General features: G+C 47.4%; 1 protein-coding gene across 1 annotated transcript; it reads right to left on the bottom strand.

Annotated features, from left to right (window-relative positions):
- Positions 1–909: 909 nt before the first annotated feature.
- ccm2 (CCM2 scaffold protein) lies at positions 910–22,836 on the bottom strand. Its single transcript, XM_064965035.1, has 10 exons — positions 22,730–22,836; positions 18,838–19,014; positions 18,588–18,671; positions 18,105–18,288; positions 12,759–12,895; positions 12,485–12,620; positions 12,040–12,097; positions 9,488–9,626; positions 4,002–4,140; positions 910–3,513 (listed from the first exon to the last, which is right to left on the bottom strand). The coding sequence occupies exons 1-10, from the start codon at positions 22,739–22,741 to the stop codon at positions 3,215–3,217; spliced, it is 1,365 nt and encodes a 454-aa protein (XP_064821107.1). The 5' UTR covers positions 22,742–22,836; the 3' UTR covers positions 910–3,214.
- Between the last annotated feature and the right edge of the window lie 918 nt (positions 22,837–23,754).

Genomic DNA, 23,754 nt, shown 5'->3' on the forward strand with positions numbered 1-23,754 from the left:
ACATTTGTGACGATGCAGTCTTGTTCTGCTTGGAATGAGAACATTTGTGACGATGCAGTCTTGTTCTGCTTGGAATGAGAACATTTGTGACGATGCAGTCTTGTTCTGCTTGGAATGAGAACATTTGTGACGATGCAGTCTTGTTCTGCTTGGAATGAGAACATTTGTGACGATGCAGTCTTGTTCTGCTTGGAATGAGAACATTTGTGACGATGCAGTCTTGTTCTGCTTGGAATGAGAACATTTGTGACAGGTCCACTTCAACTTACGATTCGGCTCCATATGTATGTTTAATGTGTCTGCATTGAAAATGTGCAATAAATATTGTTGAAATGTCATTGTAATGAAGTACTTTGTTTATTAGCTATACATATACAAGAACTACATATGACCCCAAATCATGGTGCACGTTAGACATTTTAATGGTTTGGACCATTGGAGGGGAGAGGTTAGTCACTGACCTCTCTGAATGCTGACTGTGAACCCCTGATATATAGTATACTACTTTAGACCAGGACCCATAGGGGTTGGTATATAGTATACTACTGTAGACCAGGACCCATAGGGGTTGGTATATAGTATACTACTTTAGACCAGGACTCATAGGGGTTGGTATATAGTATACTATAGACCAGGACCCATAGGGGTTGGTATATAGTATACTACTTTAGACCAGGACTCATAGGGGTTGGTATATAGTATACTACTTTATAGGGGTTGGCATATAGTATGCTATAGACCAGGACCCATAGGGGTTGGTATATAGGGGTTGGTATATAGTATACTACTATAGACCAGGACCCTATAGACCAGGACCCATAGGGGTTGGTATATAGTATACTATGGACCAGGACCCATAGGGGTTGGTATATAGTATACTATAGACCAGGACCCATAGGGGTTGGTATATAGTATACTATAGACCAGGACCCATAGGGGTTGGTATATAGTATACTACTTTAGTGCCACTTAGATCTGAAGACACAATGACTGGTGATAGGGGATGGTCAGAGGAAACGCACCACAATGATTGACGGTCGCCATTTCATTTTCCAGACGATTCTACATGTTGAATCGTCACCTTTGTCAACGCCCAGCAGGTGATCTACTGTGCATGGCTGAAGGTGAGGTTGGTTTGGTCGGGCTGCGCTATGAGAAGAGATCGGGCATCGAATTGTCAATCCGCCAGGAACTGGCTTTGTCAGATATGTTCTCCATCCAGATATTCTGAATGAGAGTTTTCAGTTTTACAATACAGTCACATTTTATCAACAGATGTCGCTGACTGAGATAAGACAAAGGTAAACGTTAATAAAAAAAACCCGCTAGGCTAAGGCTAAATGCTAGGCTAAGGCTAAATGCTAGGCTAAGGCTAAATGCTAGGCTAAGGCTAAATGCTAGGCTAAGTGTAAAACATAAAACCACAACAAAACAGTACAAGTAAATAAAACACAAAGTCCAAACACCAAAGAGCACGCTATTCCCAATTTAGTGCGCTGCTTTTGATGAGTGCCCACTTTTGAGTAGTGCACTAAATAGGGAATAGGGTGCATTTGAAACGCATCATAAAAAGGAAAGCAGTAAATAATATACAGAGCAAAGAGAAAATACTTGGTGGATTAAGTTAACCCCTCCCATAGTGGAGTTCCGCAGCCCGCCGAAATCATATTAACACAATACAAACAACACAATACTAAAATCCTCATCAACATCCTTCAGTTTAAACTGGAAAAAGTGGCTGACTAAATACTTTTTTCTTAAAGTTTATTCAGTTTCCGTACATCTTAATCCGTGACATCCGCCCACTTCCAAATCCGTTTTGCTCTACGACGACCCCCCCCCCCTACAAGCCTCGTCTGAACATGTACATGTTGGTTGTTTTGCCTCACAAGACTCGTTTGAAGGTCCTCTGGTACCAGTTGAAGAAAACAAACGAATGGAAGTATATATGGAGATAGTTTAGTGCCAGAAATAAGGGGTCAAATACATGTAATATAATTGAAAAGATTTCCCGATCTTTCTTAAATCTCGCAGATATTGAACACACATCTCAGAACAAACTTCCTTTAGATGTATAATTATTATTTTTTTTTAACTATCTGTCGTTCCATGTAGTGAATCTGTTATTCAATGTGTTTGTATGGGCTAACAGCAGTAAGGCCAAATTCACTGTTTCATCAAATCAGTTTTATATATTTTCTTTATATTTCAAGGGATCTTAAAATTCAAAATCAAAGAGCAAAATGTCCTTGGTATGACCTTAAAACAATTCCATATGTTAGCAGAGTAGAACCCCACCTCGCCCCCAGTCTTAGACAGGGCCGAGACTGTATAGGAGGTTAATGATTGACCTTAAAGAACAGAAATACAGGCTAACTACTACATACATGAACCTAAGTCATTATAAAATATTCACTATTCTGTGTCCAGGCACATCTTCTGGTCTGCGTGTCAAATGGTACCCTTACTTCCTGTACAGCGCACCCACAGACTCTGATTGGCTGTGCTCCAGAGCAGCAGAAGCTGTATGAAGGGGCTGACTGACTGATCTACATATAATAATCGAGTAGGTCGTTTTTAATGATCTAAGGTGATTTGTAGATCAGTCGGTCTCGACTCGCCTTTTAAAGTCGGCTGCAATGTCAAACGCACCCATTATGAAGCGAGACACCAGACAGAGCATTGTGGGTATTCATGATGGCTGCCCTCAGGAGGGCGACTCAGCTGCATCCTGGCCACTGATGGCAGATGCTGCCAATAACGATCAAAACTCCATTCAGTCCGTCAGTAAAAACCACTACGAATGGATCAACAAACTTTTCTTTAAAAGGCCGAGCGGATTGGTCCACAGGCTCATACTGAAAACTGATTGGACCCACGCTGGCACACACTGAAAGCTGATTGGCCACAATGCACAGCATGTCATCATCAGGGGGTTGGATCTGGGCTGGCTGGATCATCCTCTCTCTTGGTTTAGGATGAGTAGGGACTAGGGGGTATGAGTTAGGGCATAGGGAGAAGGGTCTAGGGTGTGACCCCTCTTGGTACATACTGCAGCACAGTTTTGATGGTAGGGAGTAGGGTCTAGGGGGGTAGGGTGTCATCCCCTCTTGGTCCATACTGCAACCCAGACTCGAGGCAAGGGGTTAGAGGCTAGAGTGTGACCCCTTCTTGGTCCATACTGCAACCCAGACTCGAGGCAAGGGGTTAGAGGCTAGGGTGTGACCCCTTCTTGGTCCATACTGCAACCCAGAGCCTCTATATCATTACTGATATCAGAGATCATGCGGTCCCATTCGTCTCCTTCGGAGGGCACAAGCCCTTCGTCAGACCCACCCCCGTCCCCTCCCACCGCCCCGTTCCCATTGGTGGTTGAGTCGGAGGCGGAGCTGGCGGTGCGGCGGTAGCGTCCGAAGCTGTCAGTGATGATGCCACGACCGTCCTTAACACCGATGGTCTCCAGGAAGTTCTCAAAGTGTTGGCTGTCCTTCTCTGGGATGAACGGCCTCAGACCTGGATGGACATGGGATCGTAAAGGGGGAAAAAGGACAATGCACAAACAGTCTAAATCACAGAACCCCAGGGCTCTAAGGAGCCAAATAAATTTAGCAGCACAATGAAAATTATTTTAGGTATTAAAGCTAGAGTCCCTCATTTCTCTAGACTCACAGGTGCTCCCTAAATTAACAATCCAGGACACACAGCACATATTTAGGCACATAAAATGGTCCCACTGTAGAACCCCGAGAGCCTTAAGTGAACTGAAATAGTGCAGACTCATTTCACAGTCAAGCTGAAACAGCAAGATCCTGTTCAATAAAGGCACAACGAAAGCAAAAACAGGGATTGGGAAACACAAAATAAGCTCAATGGTCAAGCTCAGGTAAAAAAAAAATCTCCCGTTCGTTTCACAACTGTTTCCTGCTACTCGGCTTGACCTCTAAACACATCCCAGGTTTGACCTTTTACCCTGTGACCCCCATACAGGAAGTGGTTCTCACCCAGTAGGAGGAACTTCCTGCTGTCCCCGTAGAGCTGGCGAAGGTTGATACAGAACTCATGGACGGACGCTCCGTTACGGTACTCATGAAGAAGAGTAGCAAACTGCTGGATCTCCTGAGACGACAACTTGGTACGCAACTTAGAGGAAAAGAGGGCGGAGGGAGAGGGAGAGGGGGAGGGAGAGAGGGGGAGGGAGGGGGAGGGAGAGAGGGAGGGAGGGGGGAGGGGGAGAGAGAGAGGAGAGAGGAGAGAGAGGGGGAGAGAGAGAGAGAGGAGAGAGGGGGGGGAGAGAGAGGGGGAGGGAGGGAGAGGGAGAGAGAGAGGGGGAGAGAGAGGGAGGGAGGGGGGAGAGAGGGAGAGGGAGGAGGGGGAGAGAGGGGGAGGGAGAGAGAGGGGGGAGAGGGAGAGAGGGAGGGAGAGAGGGGGAGAGAGAGGGAGAGAGAGAGAGGGAGGGAGGAGAGAGGGAGAGAGGGGGGAGAGAGAGAGAGGGAGAGAGGGGGGAGGGAGGGAGGAGAGAGGAGAGAGAGGGGGAGAGGAGGAGAGAGAGAGAGGGGGAGGGGAGAGAGAGAGGGGGAGGGGGGAGAGAGGGGGAGAGAGAGAGGGGAGAGAGGAGAGGGGGAGAGAGAGAGGAGAGGAGAGAGGGAGAGGGGGAGGGAGGGGAGGGGGAGAGGGGAGGGAGAGGAGAGAGAGAGGGGAGGGAGAGAGAGGGGGGAGAGGGGAGAGAGAGGGGGGAGGGAGAGAGAGGGGGAGGGAGGAGAGGGGGAGGGAGAGAGGGGGAGGGAGGGAGGGGGGGAGGGGGAGAGAGAGAGAGGGGGGGAGGGAGGGGGAGAGAGAGAGGGAGAGAGAGGGAGGAGGGGGAGGGAGGAGAGAGGGGGAGGGAGAGAGAGGGAGAGGGAGAGGGAGGGGGAGGGGGAGGGAGAGGGGGAGGGGGGGGAGAGAGAGAGGGGAGAGGGGGAGGGAGAGAGAGGGAGAGAGAGAGAGAGAGAGAGAGGGGGAGGGAGGGAGAGGGATGGGGAGAGAGAGAGAGAGGGAGGGAGGGAGAGAGAGAGAGAGAGGGGAGGGAGGGGAGAGAGAGAGAGAGAGGGGAGGGAGGGAGAGAGGAGGGGAGAGAGGGGGAGGGAGGGGGAGAGAGGGGGAGGGAGAGAGGGGAGGAGAGAGGAGGGAGGGGGAGGGGGGAGAGAGAGAGGGGGAGGGAGGGAGAGAGAGGGGGGAGGGAGAGAGGGGGAGGGAGGGAGAGAGAGGGAGGGAGGAGAGAGAGGGGGAGGGAGGGAGGGGGAGAGAGGGAGAGAGGAGAGAGAGGGAGAGAGAGAGAGAGGGGGGAGGGGGAGGGAGGGAGGAGAGAGGGAGAGGGAGAGAGAGGGAGAGAGGGGGAGGGAGAGAGAGGGGGAGGGGGAGGGAGAGAGAGGGGGGAGGGAGGGAGGGGAGGGGGAGAGAGAGAGGGGAGGGAGAGAGAGGGGGAGGAGAGAGAGGGGGGGAGGGAGGGGAGAGGGGAGGGAGGGAGACAGAGAGAGGGGGGAGGGAGGGAGGAGAGAGAGGGAGAGAGGGAGAGGAGGGAGAGGAGAGAGGGGAGAGGGAGAGAGGGGGAGAGGGGGGAGAGGAGGAGAGGGGGAGAGAGGGAGAGAGAGGGGGAGGGAGGGAGGAGAGAGGAGAGAGGGGAGGGAGGGGGAGGAGAGAGGGAGAGAGGGGAGGGAGGGGGAGAGAGAGAGGGGGAGGGAGGAGAGAGGGGAGAGAGAGAGAGAGGGGAGAGAGAGAGAGGGGGAGGGAGGAAGAGGGGGAGAGAGAGAGAGGAGGGAGGAGAGAGGGGAGAGAGGGAGAGAGAGAGAGAGAGAGAGGGGGAGGGAGAGGGGGAGGGAGAGGGGGGAGGGAGGGGGAACAGAAAGAGGGGGAGGGAGGGAAAGAGGGTTAGGTTAGCTGCAACTAAACAGCTGTACATATTTTATAGATCACCATACATCAAATCAAACTTTATTTGTCACATGCGCCGAATACAACAGGTGTAAACATTACTGTGAAATGCTTACTTACGAACCCTTCACCAAGAACTGCGTAGTTCAAGAAATAGTTGAGATATTTACTAAATAAACTAAAGTAAAAAAATTAAATAACAATAACGATAACGCTACAGTGGCAAGATGAACCCTTCGGAATTACCTGGATTTCTGCATAAGGGGGAGGAGTCAAATAATGAGAGAGATCTTCATCTATGTCACAGCAGGGGAGGGAGGGAGGAGTCTAGGGAGAGGGAGGATAGAGGTCTTTAGGAGACACAGGTGTAAAGAGACAGGGGGAGGGAGGGAAAAGAGAGAGAGAGAGGGGGATTTAATAAGGGGGACCCTCCTTTGGCATAATAATAATAACCTCAAGGAAACGGGATAGTTGAGGATCAGAGGGGGAGAGAGGGCTCAGGAGGGATTTAAGACCATCTTCCTCTTAAAGCAAAACTGTTGAGATGAGCCTAAAAGAGGGTTAGGTTAGCTGCAACTAAACAGCTGTACATATTTTATAGATCACCATACATCAAATCAAACTTTATTTGTCACATGGCTCAATACAACAGGTCACCAAACATTACTGTGAAATGCTTACTTACGGACAATAGCCTTCACAAGAACTCCTGTAAAGTTCAAGAAAAGTTGAGATATTTACTAAATAAACTAAAGTGAGGCAAAAAATTAAATAACAATAACCATAACGCTACATTTGGCAAGATGAACCTTCGGAATTACCTGGATTTCATATTATATTATATATATATAGGTGTTCTTTTTATTGTTTTTGCATAAATTAGTCAAATAATGTGATCTGATCTTCATCTATGTCACAGCAATAGACAGACAGTCTGCTTAAACTAATGTCCACAAACAATTTTACGTTTTCATGTCTTTATTGAACACAGAGATGTAAACATTCACAGAGAGGGTGGGAAAAGTCTTCAGCTGAACTCTAAGATTTAATAACTGGTTGACCCTCATTCTGCGCTGTGCTCTTGCAGTCATCTTTGCAGGACGGCCAATCCTAGGGAGAGTAGCAACAGTGCTGAACTTTCTCCATTTAGAGACAATTTGTATTACCGTGGACTGATGAAAATCCAGGCTTTTAGAGATACTTTTGTAACCCTTTCCAGCTTTATGCAAGTCAACAATAAAAACTTAGGTCTTCTGAGATCTCTTTTGTTCGAGGCATGGTTCACATCAGGCAATGCTTCTTGTGAATAGAAAACTCAAATTTTGTCAATGTTTTTTATAGGGCAGGGCAGCTCTAATCTTCAATCTCATCTCATTGATTGGACTCCAGGTTAGCTGACTCCTGACTCCAATTAGCATTTGGAAAAGTCATTAGCCTAGGGCATCACATACGTTTTCCAACCTACATTGTGAATGTTTAAATGTATTCAATATAGACAAGAAAAAAAAAGTGAGTTATTAGTTTAAACACACAGTATTTGTCTATTGTTGTGACTTAGATGAAGATCAGATCAAATTTGATGATCAATTTATGCAGAAATACGGGTAATTCCAAAGGGTTCACATACTTTTCTTGGCACTGTACATGCAAGTGGTATACATTGTTCAGCAGTCTTATGGCTTGGGGGTAGAAGCAGTTTTGGACCTAGACTTGGTGCTCCGGTACCGCTTGCCGTGTGGCACAGAGAACAGTATATGACTTGTGTGACTGAGTCTAACAATTTTTTGGCCGTTTCTCTGACACTGCCGTATATAGGTCCTGGATGGCAGGAAGCTTGGCTCGATGGTGCAGCTGTAGAACTTTTTGAGGATCTTGGGACCCCATGCCAAATCTTTTCAGTCTCCTGAGGGGGAATAGGCGTTGTCGTGCCCTCTTCACAACTGTCGGTGTGTTTGGACCATGTTAGTTTGGTGGTTGTGTGGACACCAAGGAACTTGAAACTCTCGACCCGCTCCACTACAGCTCCGTTGATGCGAATGGGGGCGTGTTCTGCCCTCTTTTTCCTGTAGTCCACGATCAGCTCCTTTGTCTTGCTCATGTTGAGGGAGAGGTTGTTATCCTGCAACCACACAGCCAGGTCTCTGACCTCCTCCCTATAGGCGGTCTCATCGTTGTCGGTGATCAGGCCTACCACTGCTGTGGCTTCAGCTAACTTAATGATGTTGCTGGGGTCGTGGGTGAACAGTGACTACAGGAGGGGACTAAGCATGCACCCCCGAGGGGCCCAGTGTTGAGGGTCAGTGTGGCAGATGTGTTGTTGCCTACTTTTACCACCTGGGGGTGGCCTGTAAGTTAGCCCAGTATACAGTTGCAGAGGGAGGTGTTTAGTCCCAGGGTCCTTAGCTTAATGATGAGCTTTGTGGGCACAACGGTGTTGAACACTGAGCCGTAAATCAATGAACAGCATTCTCACATAGTAGTTCATTTTGTCCAGGTGGGAAAGGGCAGTGTTGAGTGCGATTGAGATTGTGTCATCCGATCTGTTGGGGTGGTATGCAAATTGGAGTGGGTCTAGGGTTCCGGGATAAATGGTGTTGATGTGAGCCATGACCAGTCTTTCAAAGCACTTCATGGCTACCGACGTGAGTGCTAAGGGGCGCTAATCATTTAGGAGGGTTACCTTCGCTTTCTTGAGCACAGGGACTATGGTGGTCTGCTTGAAACATGTAGGTATTACAGACTTGGTCAGGGAGAGGTTGAAAATGTCAGTGTAGACACTTTCCAGGTGGCCTGATGAGAATTTCTTGTTTGCTTATGGCCTTGTACAGCTCGTTGAGTGCAGTCTTAGTGTCAGTTTGTGGTGGTAAATGGACAGCTACAAAAAATATAGATGAGAACTCTCTTGGTAGATAGTGTGGTCTACAGCTTATCATGAGGTGCAATACCTCAAGACTTCTTTAACATTAGACAATGTGCACCAGCTGTTATTGACGAATAGAAACACCCCCACCACCCCTCGTCTTACCAGACGTAGCTGTTCTGTCCTGCCGTTGCACGGAACACCCAGCCAACTGTATAGTATATCCGTGTCGTCGTTCAGCCACTACTAGGTGAGAAATAAGATATTACAGTTTTTAATATACCGTTGGTAGGATAGTCTCGAACGGAGATCATCCAGTTTATTCTCCAGTGATTGCATGTTGTCCGATAGAACGGAGAGTAGAGGCGGGTTACCCACTCGCCGACGATGCACCCTGATCTCTGCCCCATGTATTTCTGTCTTTTCTCCACGCGAATGATGGGGATTTGGGCCTGTTCTTCGGATAGCAGTATATCCTTCTCATCGGACTCATTAAAGGAAAAAAATAATCTTCATCCAGTTTGAGTTGAGGAATCACTGTTCTGATATCCAGAATCTCTTTTCGGTCATAAGAGACGGTAGCAGCAACATTATGTACAAAATAAGTTACAAACAATGTGAAAAAAAACCCACAAAATAGCAGTTGGTTAAACGGCAGACATCCCCTCAGGCACCATTATATATCTATACACGCACAGACACACAACACACCCACCCTACCGTGGTCATGTAGTCTTGTAGCAGCTCTGTGGCGGTGGTGCTCAGCTCTCCTTCGCTGGCTGTCTTAGTCTGAGGGGAGGCTGGGGTGGAGGTGGGGGACGGAGAGTCGCCCCCTGCCTCTAGAGAACCCTGGAAAGAACTATAGAACAAACAGAACCACATCAACAGAACCCTACAGAACTATATCATTAAAACCCTACAGAACCACATCACAAAAAGCCTACAGAACCACATCACTAAAACCCAACAGAACCACATCATTAAAACCCTACAGAACCACATCACTAAAACCCAACAGAACCACATCACTAAAACCCAACAGAACCACATCACTAAAACCCAACAGAACCACATCACTAAAACCCAACAGAACCACATCACTAAAACCCAACAGAACCACATCAATAAAACCCAACAGAACCATAGCAAGCTGTCATGGTCAAAACATATAGACACAATGGTTGCTAAAATAGGAAGAGTTCTGTCCATGATAGGGCGTTGCCATCCTGACATCTCATTTGACCAGACTGGTCCTACAGGCCCTAGTTTTGTCACACCTGGACTACTGTCCAGGTGTGTGGTCATGTGTAGTTTCACCTGGACTACTGTCCAGCTGTGTGGTCATGTGTAGTTTCACCTGGACTACTGTCCAGCTGTGTGGTCATGTATAGTTTCACCTGGACTACTGTCCAGCTGTGTGGTCATGTATAGTTTCACCTGGACTACTGTCCAGCTGTGTGGTCATGTGTAGTTTCACCTGGACTACTGTCCAGCTGTGTGGTCATGTGTAGTTTCACCTGGACTACTGTCCAGCTGTGTGGTCATGTGTAGTTTCACCTGGACTACTGTCCAGCTGTGTGGTCATGTGTAGTTTCACCTGGACTACTGTCCAGCTGTGTGGTCATGTGTAGTTTCACCTGGACTACTGTCCAGCTGTGTGGTCATGTGTAGTTTCACCTGGACTACTGTCCAGCTGTGTGGTCATGTGTAGTTTCACCTGGACTACTGTCCAGCTGTGTGGTCATGTGTAGTTTCACCTGGACTACTACTGTCCATCAATAATATCCAGCTGTGTGGTCATAGTTTCTCCTGGAACTGTCCAGCTGTGTGGTCATATAATAATATCATAACTGTCCATCATAAGTTTCATGGAACTGTCCATATGTAGTTTCACCTGGACTACTGTCCAGCTGTGTGGTCATGTGTAGTTTCACCTGGACTACTGTCCAGCTGTGTGGTCATGTGTAGTTTCACCTGGACTACTGTCCAGCTGTGTGGTCATGTGCGTTAAAGAAGGAAATAGGTGAATTGCAGTTGGTCCAGATCAAAGCAGCACGTATCGCACTTAGTTGTACACGCAGGGAAAATGTTATTCTCTCCGGGATCAAAGTTGAGCCGAGAGATATTGATGTGTCTGTTCAAGCAGTTGGCAACACAGTACAGACACTCGTCAGTACAACACAAGACATGCAACCAGAGGTCTCTTCACAGTCCCCAGGTCCAGAACAGAGGCTGGGAAATGCACAGTATTAAATAGAGCCACGACTACATGGAAGTCTCTGGTAACCCAGGTAAGTCAAGCCTCAAGTCTCTGGTAACCCAGGTAAGTCAAGCCTCAAGTCTCTGGTAACCCAGGTAACTCAAGCCTCAAGTCTCTGGTAACCCAGGTAACTCAAGCCTCAAGTCTCTTGTAACCCAGGTAACTCAAGCCTCAAGTCTCTGGTAACCCAGGTAACTCAAGCCTCAAGTCTCTGGTAACCCAGGTAACTCAAGCCTCAAGTCTCTTGTAACCCAGGTAACTCAAGCTAGCAATAAAACCAGATAAGACCACCTTACTGTACAAAAAGGACTGAAGAGACACAGCCATTTTGTATATCTTGTATTGTAATTTTCACTGTAATATGTATTAGACCTAGATATTGTGTGTATGTACTGATACGTAGGCTACAGTCTAATAATGTTCTGTACTATGTATTAGACCTAGATATTGTGTGTATGTACTATGTATTAGACCTAGATATTGTGTGATACGTAGGCTACAGTCTAATAATGTTAGGCTACAGTCTAATAATGTTCTGTACTATGTATTAGACCTAGATATTGTGTGTATGTACTGATATGTAGGCTACAGTATGTGTGACATTTTACATGTATGTATTTCAGTCCTCGACGAATAATGTTCTGTACTGTGTATCATGGACCCCAGGAAGAGTAGCTGAAGCTTTTGCAGTGGCTAATGGGGATCCTAATAAAATACCAATACCAACCACCGCCTGAGAACCGCCGCCCTGAGAACCGCCGCCCTGAGAACCGCCGCCCTGAGAACCGCCGCCCTGAGAACCGCCGCCCTGAGAACCGCCGCCCTGAGAACCGCCGCCCTGAGAACCGCCGCCCTGAGAACCGCCGCCCTGAGAACCGCCGCCCTGAGAACCGCCGCCCTGAGAACCGCCGCCCTGAGAACCGCCGCCCTGAGAACCGCCGCCCTGAGAACCGCCGCCCTGAGAACCTTGGAACTAACTGCATAACACACAGACATAACTCTAGCTACTTACAAGGTGCTGGCCTCTGCTTCGAATGATTCCTTAAGGTCCACCTTGCTTGAAGAGTCGTCTTCACAATTAGAAAACAGAAATGAATTCATATTAATTATCAAAAGAACAACAACAAAAAATGATTTTTTTTAGTGCTGTTTTTAGTAACATTGAAAACATTTTGAGCTGGGCAGAGCCTCATCCCTATAGAGAGCACGAGGTTGGTGGCTACTTAATTGGGTAGGACGGGCTCGAGGTAATGGCTGGGGCGGGAAATCAGTGGAATGGTATCAAATACATCCAACACATGGTTTCCATGGTTCCCAGGTATTCAATGCCATTCCATTCGCTCCTGTTCCAGCCATTATTACGAGTCGTCCAACCTCTCAGCAGCATCCACTGGTAAGAGAGAGGTGTCAGTGTCTGTGCGGAGTTGATTGATATGTTAATTGATTGAGGTCTTCACCACTGTAGAGAGAGAGGTGTCTGGTGGGGGTGGTGGCTCCGTCAAAGATGGCTCTGTCCAGGAAGTCTATAGTGGACTCAGTATAAACTATCTGAAACACCTGGCTGAGTAGGAGACACAGCTCCTCTGCTGCTGTCTGCAGACGACAGGAAACAGAGGTAAAGATCAACAAAGGGGAAATGGTTTGGGAACATAGCCAACAGTCTGAGAAAAGGTAGTTGTGTGTTTTGTCGATAGCCAGCAGGAGGCGGCAATGTGTGTGTGTGTTAGATACCTTGTTGTCTACAGCCAGTACTAGCAGACAGCAGACCTCTACCAGTACAGCCCCGCTCTCAGACAGAGAGCTGAGGGTCTGGGACTTAGACAGGTCAGGACAGGTACTGGGGCACGGGGACACACCTGCCTCCTGGGCTGGAGAAGCGGAGAGAGAAAACCATCATCACAATCAGCCTTTTGAAGACGCTTCCGTACCTACCTAGATACATGGGCTCTGATACAGGAACGATACGTATCTAGATAGATGGGCTCTGATACAGGAACGATACGTATCTAGATAGATGGGCTCTGATACAGGAACGATACGTATCTAGATACATGGGCTCTGATACAGGAACGATACGTACCTAGATACATGGGCTCTGATACAGGAACGATACGTACCTAGATACATGGGCTCTGATACAGGAACGATACGTACCTAGATACATGGGCTCTGATACAGGAACGATACCTACCTAGATACATGGGCTCTGATACAGGAACGATACGTACCTAGATACATGGGCTCTGATACAGGAACGATACGTACCTAGATAGATGGGCTCTGATACAGGAACGATACGTATCTAGATAGATGGGCTCTGATACAGGAACGATACGTATCTAGATACATGGGCTCTGATACAGGAACGATACGTATCTAGATACATGGGCTCTGATACAGGAACGATACGTATCTAGATAGATGGGCTCTGATACAGGAACGATACGTATCTAGATAGATGGGCTCTGATACAGGAACGATACGTACCTAGATACATGGGCTCTGATACAGGAACGATACGTATCTAGATAGATGGGCTCTGATACAGGAACGATACGTATCTAGATAGATGGGCTCTGATACAGGAACGATACGTATCTAGATAGATGGGCTCTGATACAGGAACGATACATATCTAGATAGATGGGCTCTGATACAGGAACGATACGTATCTAGATAGATGGGCTCTGATACAGGAACGATACGTATCTAGATAGATGGGCTCTGATACAGGAACGATACGTACCTAGATAGATGGGCTCTGATACAGGAACGATACGTATCTAGATACATGGGCTCTGATACAGGAACGATACGTATCTAGATAGATGGGCTCTGATACAGGAACGATACGTATCTAGATAGATGGGCTCTGATACAGGAACGATACGTACCTAGATAGATGGGCTCTGATACAGGAACGATACGTACCTAGATACATGGGCTCTGATACAGGAACGATACGTACCTAGATACATGGGCTCTGATACAGGAACGATACGTACCTAGATACATGGGCTCTGATACAGGAACGATACGTATCTAGATAGATGGGCTCTGATACAGGAACGATACGTACCTAGATAGATGGGCTCTGATACAGGAACGATACGTATCTAGATACATGGGCTCTGATACAGGAACGATACGTACCTAGATACATGGGCTCTGATACAGGAACGATACGTACCTAGATACATGGGCTCTGATACAGGAACGATACGTATCTAGATAGATGGGCTCTGATACAGGAACGATACGTATCTAGATAGATGGGCTCTGATACAGGAACGATACGTACCTAGATACATGGGCTCTGATACAGGAACGATACGTATCTAGATAGATGGGCTCTGATACAGGAACGATACGTATCTAGATAGATGGGCTCTGATACAGGAACGATACGTATCTAGATAGATGGGCTCTGATACAGGAACGATACATATCTAGATAGATGGGCTCTGATACAGGAACGATACGTATCTAGATAGATGGGCTCTGATACAGGAACGATACGTATCTAGATAGATGGGCTCTGATACAGGAACGATACATATCTAGATAGATGGGCTCTGATACAGGAACGATACGTATCTAGATAGATGGGCTCTGATACAGGAACGATACATATCTAGATAGATGGGCTCTGATACAGGAACGATACATATCTAGATAGATGGGCTCTGATACAGGAACGATACGCATCTAGATAGATGGGCTCTGATACAGGAACGATACGTATCTAGATAGATGGGCTCTGATACAGGAACGATACGTACCTAGATAGATGGGCTCTGATACAGGAACGATACGTACCTAGATACATGGGCTCTGATACAGGAACGATACGTACCTAGATACATGGGCTCTGATACAGGAACGATACGTACCTAGATAGATGGGCTCTGATACAGGAACGATACGTACCTAGAAGATGGGCTCTGATACAGGAACGATACGTACCTAGATAGATGGGCTCTGATACAGGAACGATACGTACCTAGATAGATGGGCTCTGATACAGGAACGATACGTATCTAGATAGATGGGCTCTGATACAGGAACGATACGTATCTAGATAGATGGGCTCTGATACAGGAACGATACGTATCTAGATAGATGGGCTCTGATACAGGAACGATACGTATCTAGATAGATGGGCTCTGATACAGGAACGATACGTATCTAGATAGATGGGCTCTGATACAGGAACGATACGTATCTAGATAGATGGGCTCTGATACAGGAACGATACGTATCTAGATAGATGGGCTCTGATACAGGAACGATACGTATCTAGATAGATGGGCTCTGATACAGGAACGATACGTATCTAGATAGATGGGCTCTGATACAGGAACGATACGTACCTAGATAGATGGGCTCTGATACAGGAACGATACGTATCTAGATAGATGGGCTCTGATACAGGAACGATACGTATCTAGATAGATGGGCTCTGATACAGGAACGATACGTATCTAGATAGATGGGCTCTGATACAGGAACGATACGTACCTAGATAGATGGGCTCTGATACAGGAACGATACGTATCTAGATAGATGGGCTCTGATACAGGAACGATACGTATCTAGATAGATGGGCTCTGATACAGGAACGATACGTATCTAGATAGATGGGCTCTGATACAGGAACGATACGTACCTAGATAGATGGGCTCTGATACAGGAACGATACGTATCTAGATAGATGGGCTCTGATACAGGAACGATACATATCTAGATAGATGGGCTCTGATACAGGAACGATACGTATCTAGATAGATGGGCTCTGATACAGGAACGATACATATCTAGATACATGGTCTCCTCCTCACCTGGGATAAGGAAGGAAGTGGTTAGGTACCTGTCTTGAGCACCACCAGGTGTAGCGGGATAAGGTAGGTAAAGTGTTAGGCTGTCTGAGCACCACCAGGTGTAGCGGGATAAGGTAGGTAAAGTGGTTAGGTACCTGTCTTGAGCACCACCAGGTGTAGTGGGATAAGGTAAGTAAAGTGGTTAGGTACCTGTCTTGAGCACCACCAGGATACGGGATAAGGTATAAAGTGGGGCTCTGAGCACCACCAGGTGTAGTGGGATAAGGTAGGTAAAGTGGTTAGGTACCTGTCTTGAGCACCACCAGGTGTGGGATAAGGTAGGTAAAGTGGTTAGGTACCTGTCTTGAGCACCACCAGGTGTAGTGGGATAAGGTAAGTAAAGTGGTTAGGTACCTGTCTTGAGCACCACCAGGTGTAGCGGGATAAGGTAGGTAAAGTGGTTAGGTACCTGTCTTGAGCACCACCAGGTGTAGTGGGATAAGGTAAGTAAAGTGGGTACCTGTCTGAGATACCAGGTGTAGCGGGATAAGGTAGGTAAATGGTTAGGTACCTGTCTTGAGCACCACCAGGTGTAGTGGGATAAGGTAGGTAAAGTGGTTAGGTACCTGTATTGAGCACCACCAGGTGTAGTGGGATAAGGTAGGTAAAGTGGATAGTACCTGTCTTGAGCACCACCAGGTGTAGATGATAAGGGAAAGTGGTTAGGTACCTGTCTGAGATAGATGGGATCTGGTAAAGGTTAGGTACCTGTCTTGAGCACCACCAGGTGTAGTGGGTTAAGGAAGGTAAAGTGGTTAGGTACCTGTCTTGAGCACCACCAGGTGTAGCGGGATAAGGTAGGTAAAGTGGTTAGGCTGTCTTGAGCACCACCAGGTGTAGCGGGATAAGGTAGGTAAAGTGGTTAGGTACCTGTCTTGAGCACCACCAGGTGTAGCGGGATAAGGTAGGTAAAGTGGTTAGGTACCTGTCTTGAGCACCACCAGGTGTAGCGGGATAAGGTAGGTAAAGTGATTAGGTACCTGTGTGTTGAGCACCACCAGGTGTAGCGGGATAAGGTAGGTAAAGTGGTTAGGTACCTGTGTGTTGAGCACCACCAGGTGTAGCGGGATAAGGGAAAGTGGTTAGGTACCTGTCTTGAGCACCACCAGGTGTAGTGTGATAAGGGAAAGTGGTTAGGTACCTGTCTTGAGCACCACCAGGTGTAGCGGGATAAGGTAGGTAAAGTGGTTAGGTACCTGTCTTGAGCACCACCAGGTGTAGCGGGATAAGGTAGGTAAAGTGGTTAGGTACCTGTCTTGAGCACCACCAGGTGTAGTGGGATAAGGTAGGTAAAGTGGTTAGGTACCTGTCTTGAGCACCACCAGGTGTAGTATGATAAAGTGGTTAGGTACCTGTCTTGAGCACCACCAGGTGTAGTGGGATAAGGTAGGTAAAGTGGTTAGGTACCTGTCTTGAGCACCACCAGGTGTAGTGGGATAAGTGAAAGTGGTTAGGTACCTGTCTTGAGCACCACCAGGTGTAGTGTGATAAGGGAAAGTGGTTAGGTACCTGTCTTGAGCACCACCAGGTGTAGTATGATAAGGGAAAGTGGTTAGGTACCTGTCTTGAGCACCACCAGGTGTAGCGGGATAAGGTAGGTAAAGTGGTTAGGTACCTGTCTTGAGCACCACCAGGTGTAGTGGGATAAGGAAAGTGGTTAGGTACCTGTCTTGAGCACCACCAGGTGTAGTGATAAGGGAAAGTGGTTGTACCTGTCTTGAGCACCACCAGGTGTAGCGGGATAAGGTAGGTAAAGTGGTTAGGTACCTGTCTTGAGCACCACCAGGTGTAGTGGGATAAGGTAGGTAAAGTGGTTAGGTACCTGTCTTGAGCACCACCAGGTGTAGCGGGATAAGGTAGGTAAAGTGATTAGGTACCTGTGTGTTGAGCACCACCAGGTGTAGCGGGATAAGGGAAAGTGGTTAGGTACCTGTGTGTTGAGCACCACCAGGTGTAGCGGGATAAGGTAGGTAAAGTGGTTAGGTACCTGTCTTGAGCACCACCAGGTGTAGCGGGATAAGGTAGGTAAAGTGGTTAGGTACCTGTCTTGAGCACCACCAGGTGTAGCGGGATAAGGTAGGTAAAGTGGTTAGGTACCTGTCTTGAGCACCACCAGGTGTAGCGGGATAGGTAAAGTGGTTAGGTACCTGTCTTGAGCACCACCAGGTGTAGCGGGATAGGTAAAGTGGTTAGGTACCTGTCTTGAGCACCACCAGGTGCAGTGAATCGTCTCGTATGTATGCCACGGCAGCGATGTCGTGGATGGGAACACGCAGTATGATGTCCTCTCCATCCCGCCACACCAGCTTCACATTATAGGCCGACAGACTGACCACTGCATCCTGCTCCGAAGTAAGCTGACCCGCCAACTGGTGGGACTTCTAGGTAACCGGGAAATGACGTCACAGTTACACTCATGTTGTTCCCATCGCAAAACACAAAATATCCCCTGACTCTACCATTTATAATAATTTAAGTTTAAAATGTAGTATTTTCTTTGTAACGTCGTAGCAAAGTGAAATATCAGAGGCTTTATTCAAAACGATTAAAAAAAGATAACCCTTTTTTTTTTTTTTTACCTCCTGTGAATAAATCTTGACTTTTAAATTCTTTAGTTTCAATTCTTTAGTTTAAATGCTTTAGTGAACGATATAAAGGATCCATTTGAGATGCAACTTACCCTGGCATTGTCAATGAGCTGAAGCACCTCTGTTCGACTGGAGGGGTTCAGGTATCCTGGTACTGACGTCAGCTGGCCCAAGTACTGCAGAACACACAGGTCACAGTGGAACAGAGTATATTGACACTTCATTATTAGGGTTTTTCAGAAGCTGTGGGGAAACCTGGGATGCGAAGCTATCACCAACACTCTTAGCTCTCAGTCAGGTCCTCCTCCCGTGCCCTGAGAGCCTTGACCTCTGACCTCTCACCTTGACTTCCTTCTCTACGTAGTCATTGAGCAGGATGTCAGGGTCGATGCGGTGGTCGGGGAGGGAGAGGGAGAAGGTGTGGAGGGCACGGCGTTCTGTAGTCTTCTCCTGAGCCTTTTTATCTCTACCCTTCTCTCCCTTCAGAAACACACGCTTGAAGGGAGACACAATACCTGGCTGCAGGGGGAGGTAGAAGGGGAGGTAGAGGGAGGGAGAGGTAGAGGGAGGTAGAGGGGAGGGAGAAGGAGGGAGATGAGGGGAGGGGAGGGGGAGATGTAGAGGGAGGTGGAGGTAGAGGGAGGGAGGTAGAGGGGAGGGAGAGGGAGGTAGAGGGGAGGGAGAAGGAGGGAGATGTAGAGGGAGGGGGAGGTAGAGGGAGGTAGAGGGAGGGAGAGGTAGAGGGAGGTAGAGGGAGGGAGATGTAGAGGGAGGGAGGTAGGGAGGGAGGGGAGGTAGAGGGAGGGGAGGTAGAGGGAGGAGGGAGAGGGGGGAGAGGGAGGTAGAGGGGAGGGGAAGGAGGGAGATGTAGAGGGAGGGAGAGGTAGAGGGAGGTACAGGGGAGGGAGAGGGAGGGAGATGGAGAGGGAGGGAGATGTAGAGGGAGGGGGAGGTAGAGGGAGAGGGGGAGGGAGGTAGAAGGAGGGGGAGGTAGAGGGAGGTAGAAGGAGAGGAAGGGAGAGAGTGAGAGGGGATGGAAAGAGAGGAGGTAGAGAGGGTAGAGAAATTGTGACAGGGGAAGGGAGGGGAGAGGTATCATATTAATTCACAGTAACAACAAAGTATCAATAATATAAAGTCACCTAGGCCAGAGTATCTATGTTTATCTATAGGCTGAGCATACACATCCGTATCGGGCTGAGCCAACACATCCGTATCGGATGTATTTGTTTGATATTAATAGTCAAATTATATACGTAACAAATAGCAAGATATTTCTGTTCTACCAATGCTGTGTTTTTGTAAAAGGATGGTCTCCATCCACTCTAGTAGACTGGAAATATTGAACTTTTACACATTAACAAGTGCAATACACCAAATGAAAGATACATTGCTTGTTCATCTACCCATCGTGTCCGTTTTCAAAAAGGCTTTACAGCGAAATCACAACATATGATTATGTTTGGTCAGAGCCAAGTCACAAAAACACAGCCATTTTTCCAGCCAAAGATAGTAGTCACAAAAAGCAGAAATATAGATAAACTTAATCATTAACCTTTGATGATCTTCATCAGATGACACTCATAGGACTTCATGTTACACAATACATGTATGTTTTGTTCGATAAAGTGCATATTTACATCCAAAAATCTCAGTTTACATTGGTGCGTTACGTTCAGTCATGTTTTGCTTCCAAAACATCCGGTGATTTTGCAGAAATACTCATAATAAACAGAATTAAAGATAGACTTCTCCTTAATGCAACCGCTGTGTCAGATTTCAAAAAAACTACGGAAAAAGCACACCAATAATCTGAGTACAGCGCTCAGACGACAAATCAAGCCAAAGAGATATCCGCCGTGTTGGAGTCAACAGAAGTCAGAAATAACATTATAAATGTCACTTACCTTTGATGAGCTTCATCAGAATGTAGTCCGAGGAATCCCAGTTAAATAATAAATGTTTGATTTGTTCGATAAAGTTCATCATTTATGTCCAAATTCCTACTTGTTGTTGGCGCATTCAGCCCAGTAATCCATCTTCATGAGGCGCGAGCACTAGGTCCAGACAAAGTCCAAAAATAATGTTCCAACCGAAGAATTCCCTTGGCTGTAGAAAAGCAATGGAACGGGAGCTAACTCTCTCGTGACCGCGCATCAAGGGCTCGCGGCACTCTGCCGGACCACTGACTCGAAGAGCCCTTATGTGCCCCTCCTTTACAGGAGAAGCCTCAAAGGTTCTAAAGACGGTTGACATCTAGTGGAAGCCTTAGGAAGTGCAATTTGACCCCATAGACACTGTGTTTCAAAGCCAAGCTTTGAAAAACTACAAACCTCAGATTTCCCACTTCCTGGTTGGATTCTTCTCAGGTTCTCGCCTCCCAAATGAGTTCTGTTAAACTGTTTGATTGATGTCTGAGAATTAGAAACTGCAGAGTGTTTTCTATCCAAATCTACTAATAATATGCATATATTAGCAACTGGGACTGAGTAGCAGGCACTTTACTCTGGGCACGCCTTTCATCCAAACGAGAAAATGCTGCCCCCTATCCCAAACAGGTTACAACACTTTCTAATAAAAAAACTAGTTCATTGCATCTGCCATGGAGCCCAGTTTCATAATATGACCATATGTCCCAGCTGCCTGCCGTAGTTTTGAAGTAATCACGAACAAAAACAGGCCTTATTTTAGAGCATTTTTCACCCTGCCAGCTCCTTAGTTTTATTGAGCACCGTGGCACCAACTTGTCTTCCAAGCGTTCTAATCCCAGCCTATTGTTCTATGTTACAATGCCTGCGTTGCTATTGATGACAATGAGACCTGCCCACGTTGTTGGTAGTTCAAATTTAAAACAACAAAAAAATTACTCGTGGAACTCTTGAGGTCGTCCCATTGTTTCCTATAGGGGAAACATGTCTGTTTCGCCTAATGTCTTGCAACGTGTGCATATTTAGATTTTTTAAAGTCGGACACCATTTTAAAAATCAGGAGAATCTCCTCTAATTATTTAACTGTGGGCAACGAGCTCGGTTGTCATCAAATACGTTTTGCCCTTGGAACACTGAGCTCCCCCCATTGTTTTCCTATGGAGAGGCATGCCAGTCTATTTTGTCAAATACTTCAGACCCGAGCCCTACGGCACCCTATTCCCTATATAGTGCACAACTTTAGACCAGAGCCCTACGGCACCCTATTCCCTATATAGTGCACTACTTTAGACCAGAGCCCTACGGCACCCTATTCCCTATATAGTGCACTACTTTAGACCAAAGCCCTATGGAACCCTATATAGTGCACTACTTTAGCGCAGAGCCCTATGGAACCCTATACAGTGCACTACTTTAGCGCAGAGCCCTATGGAACCCTATATAGTGCACTACTTTAGCGCAGAGCCCTATGGAACCCTATATAGTGCACTACTTTAGACCAGAGCCCTATGGAACCCTATATAGTGCACTACTTTTTATGGAACCCTATATAGTGCAGAGCCCTATGGAACCCTATATAGTGCACTACTTTAGCGCAGAGCCCTATGGAACCCTATATAGTGCACTACTTTAGAGCAGAGCCCTATGGAACCCTATATAGTGCACTACTTTAGAGCAGAGCCCTGGGGGACAAAGCCTTACTATCTCTGGTAGCAGCCCACGTTCCCACGTTGCGCAATATTGCATGTTCCCAGCATATTATTCACCATCAGCATTTCACCGCTAGAATAAAACACTACCCCAAGCATGACATTAGCTATGTGGTTTTATACGACGCTGCTGTGAACATTACATAAAAACCTGCTGTTGTATACACAGCACGCACACACACACACACACGCACGCGCACACACACGCACACACACACACGGAACATGGTTCTGAGTTACAAACCACAGATATTGATTAGGTATATAAAAATATAAAACCACAGATATTGATTAGGTATATAAAAATATATAAAAAAACATCCACATCTTCCTTCTGCTTTCTCCAAATGTTAAGAAAGTTGAACACATGTTAACTCTCCAACTTACAATGTAGACCTAAGTGTGTAGTTCCTGTTCAGGTTAGCTGCTGAAGAGCACCGCTAAAACACCACCAAATACAACAGCAAGAGAAGCAGCAAAATGAAGAGCTCCATTAGAGCGTTGACAACGTCACCCATGACGACAGATCAGACAACGAATAATAAAAAAATAAAAAAAAGGAAACTAACTTTTCCCAGCGTAGACATGTATTCCTACCTCAGTCTCCATTTAGCCTCAATGAAAGAGGAGCTGTTGTTTGCGTCTCTGCCTGTTGTCTGCGTCTGTTTGAGGCACTTACTGGGCGGTGTCTGACAGAGATAGTCTAGTCACTGGGCGGTGTCTGACAGAGATAGTCTAGTCACTGGGCGGTGTCTGACAGAGATAGTCTAGTCACTGGGCGGTGTCTGACAGAGATAGTCTAGTCACTGGGCGGTGTCTGACAGAGATAGTCTAGTCACTGGGCGGTGTCTGACAGAGATAGTCTAGTCACTGGGCGGTGTCTGACAGAGATAGTCTAGTCACTGGGCGGTGTCTGACAGAGATAGTCTAGTCACTGGGCGGTGTCTGACAGAGATAGTCTAGTCACTGGGCGGTGTCTGACAGAGATAGTCTAGTCACTGGGCGGTGTCTGACTGATAGCCTGGTCCCTGGGAGGTGTCTGACAGATAGCCTGGTCCCTGGGGGGTGTCTGACTGAGATAGTCCCTAGTCACTGGGGGGTGTCTGACAGAGATAGTCCCTGGGGGGTGTCTGACATAGCCTGGTCCCTGGGAGGTGTCTGACTGATAGCCTGGTCCCTGATAGCCTGGTCCCTGGGCGGTGTCTGACTGATAGCCTGGTCCCTGGGAGGTGTCTGACTGATAGCCTGGTCCCTGGGGGGTGTCTGACTGATAGCCTGGTCCCTGGGGGGTGTCTGACTGATAGCCTGGTCCCTGGGAGGTGTCTGACTGATAGCCTGTGTCTGACTGATAGCCTGGGGGGGTGTCTGACTGATAGCCTGGTCCCTGGGGGGTGTCTGACTGATAGCCTGGTCCCTGGGGGGTGTCTGACTGATAGCCTGGTCCCTGGGAGGTGTCTGACTGATAGCCTGGTCCCTGGGAGGTGTCTGACTGATAGCCTGGTCCCTGGGGGGTGTCTGACTGATAGCCTGGTCCCTGGGAGGTGTCTGGGGTGTCTGACTGATAGCCTGGTCCCTGGGAGGTGTCTGACTGATAGCCTGGTCCCTGGGAGGTGTCTGACTGA

The sequence above is a fragment of the Oncorhynchus masou genome, unplaced genomic scaffold (genome assembly GCF_036934945.1).
Source record: "Oncorhynchus masou masou isolate Uvic2021 unplaced genomic scaffold, UVic_Omas_1.1 unplaced_scaffold_2175, whole genome shotgun sequence".
NCBI classification, from domain to species: Eukaryota; Metazoa; Chordata; class Actinopteri; order Salmoniformes; family Salmonidae; genus Oncorhynchus; species Oncorhynchus masou.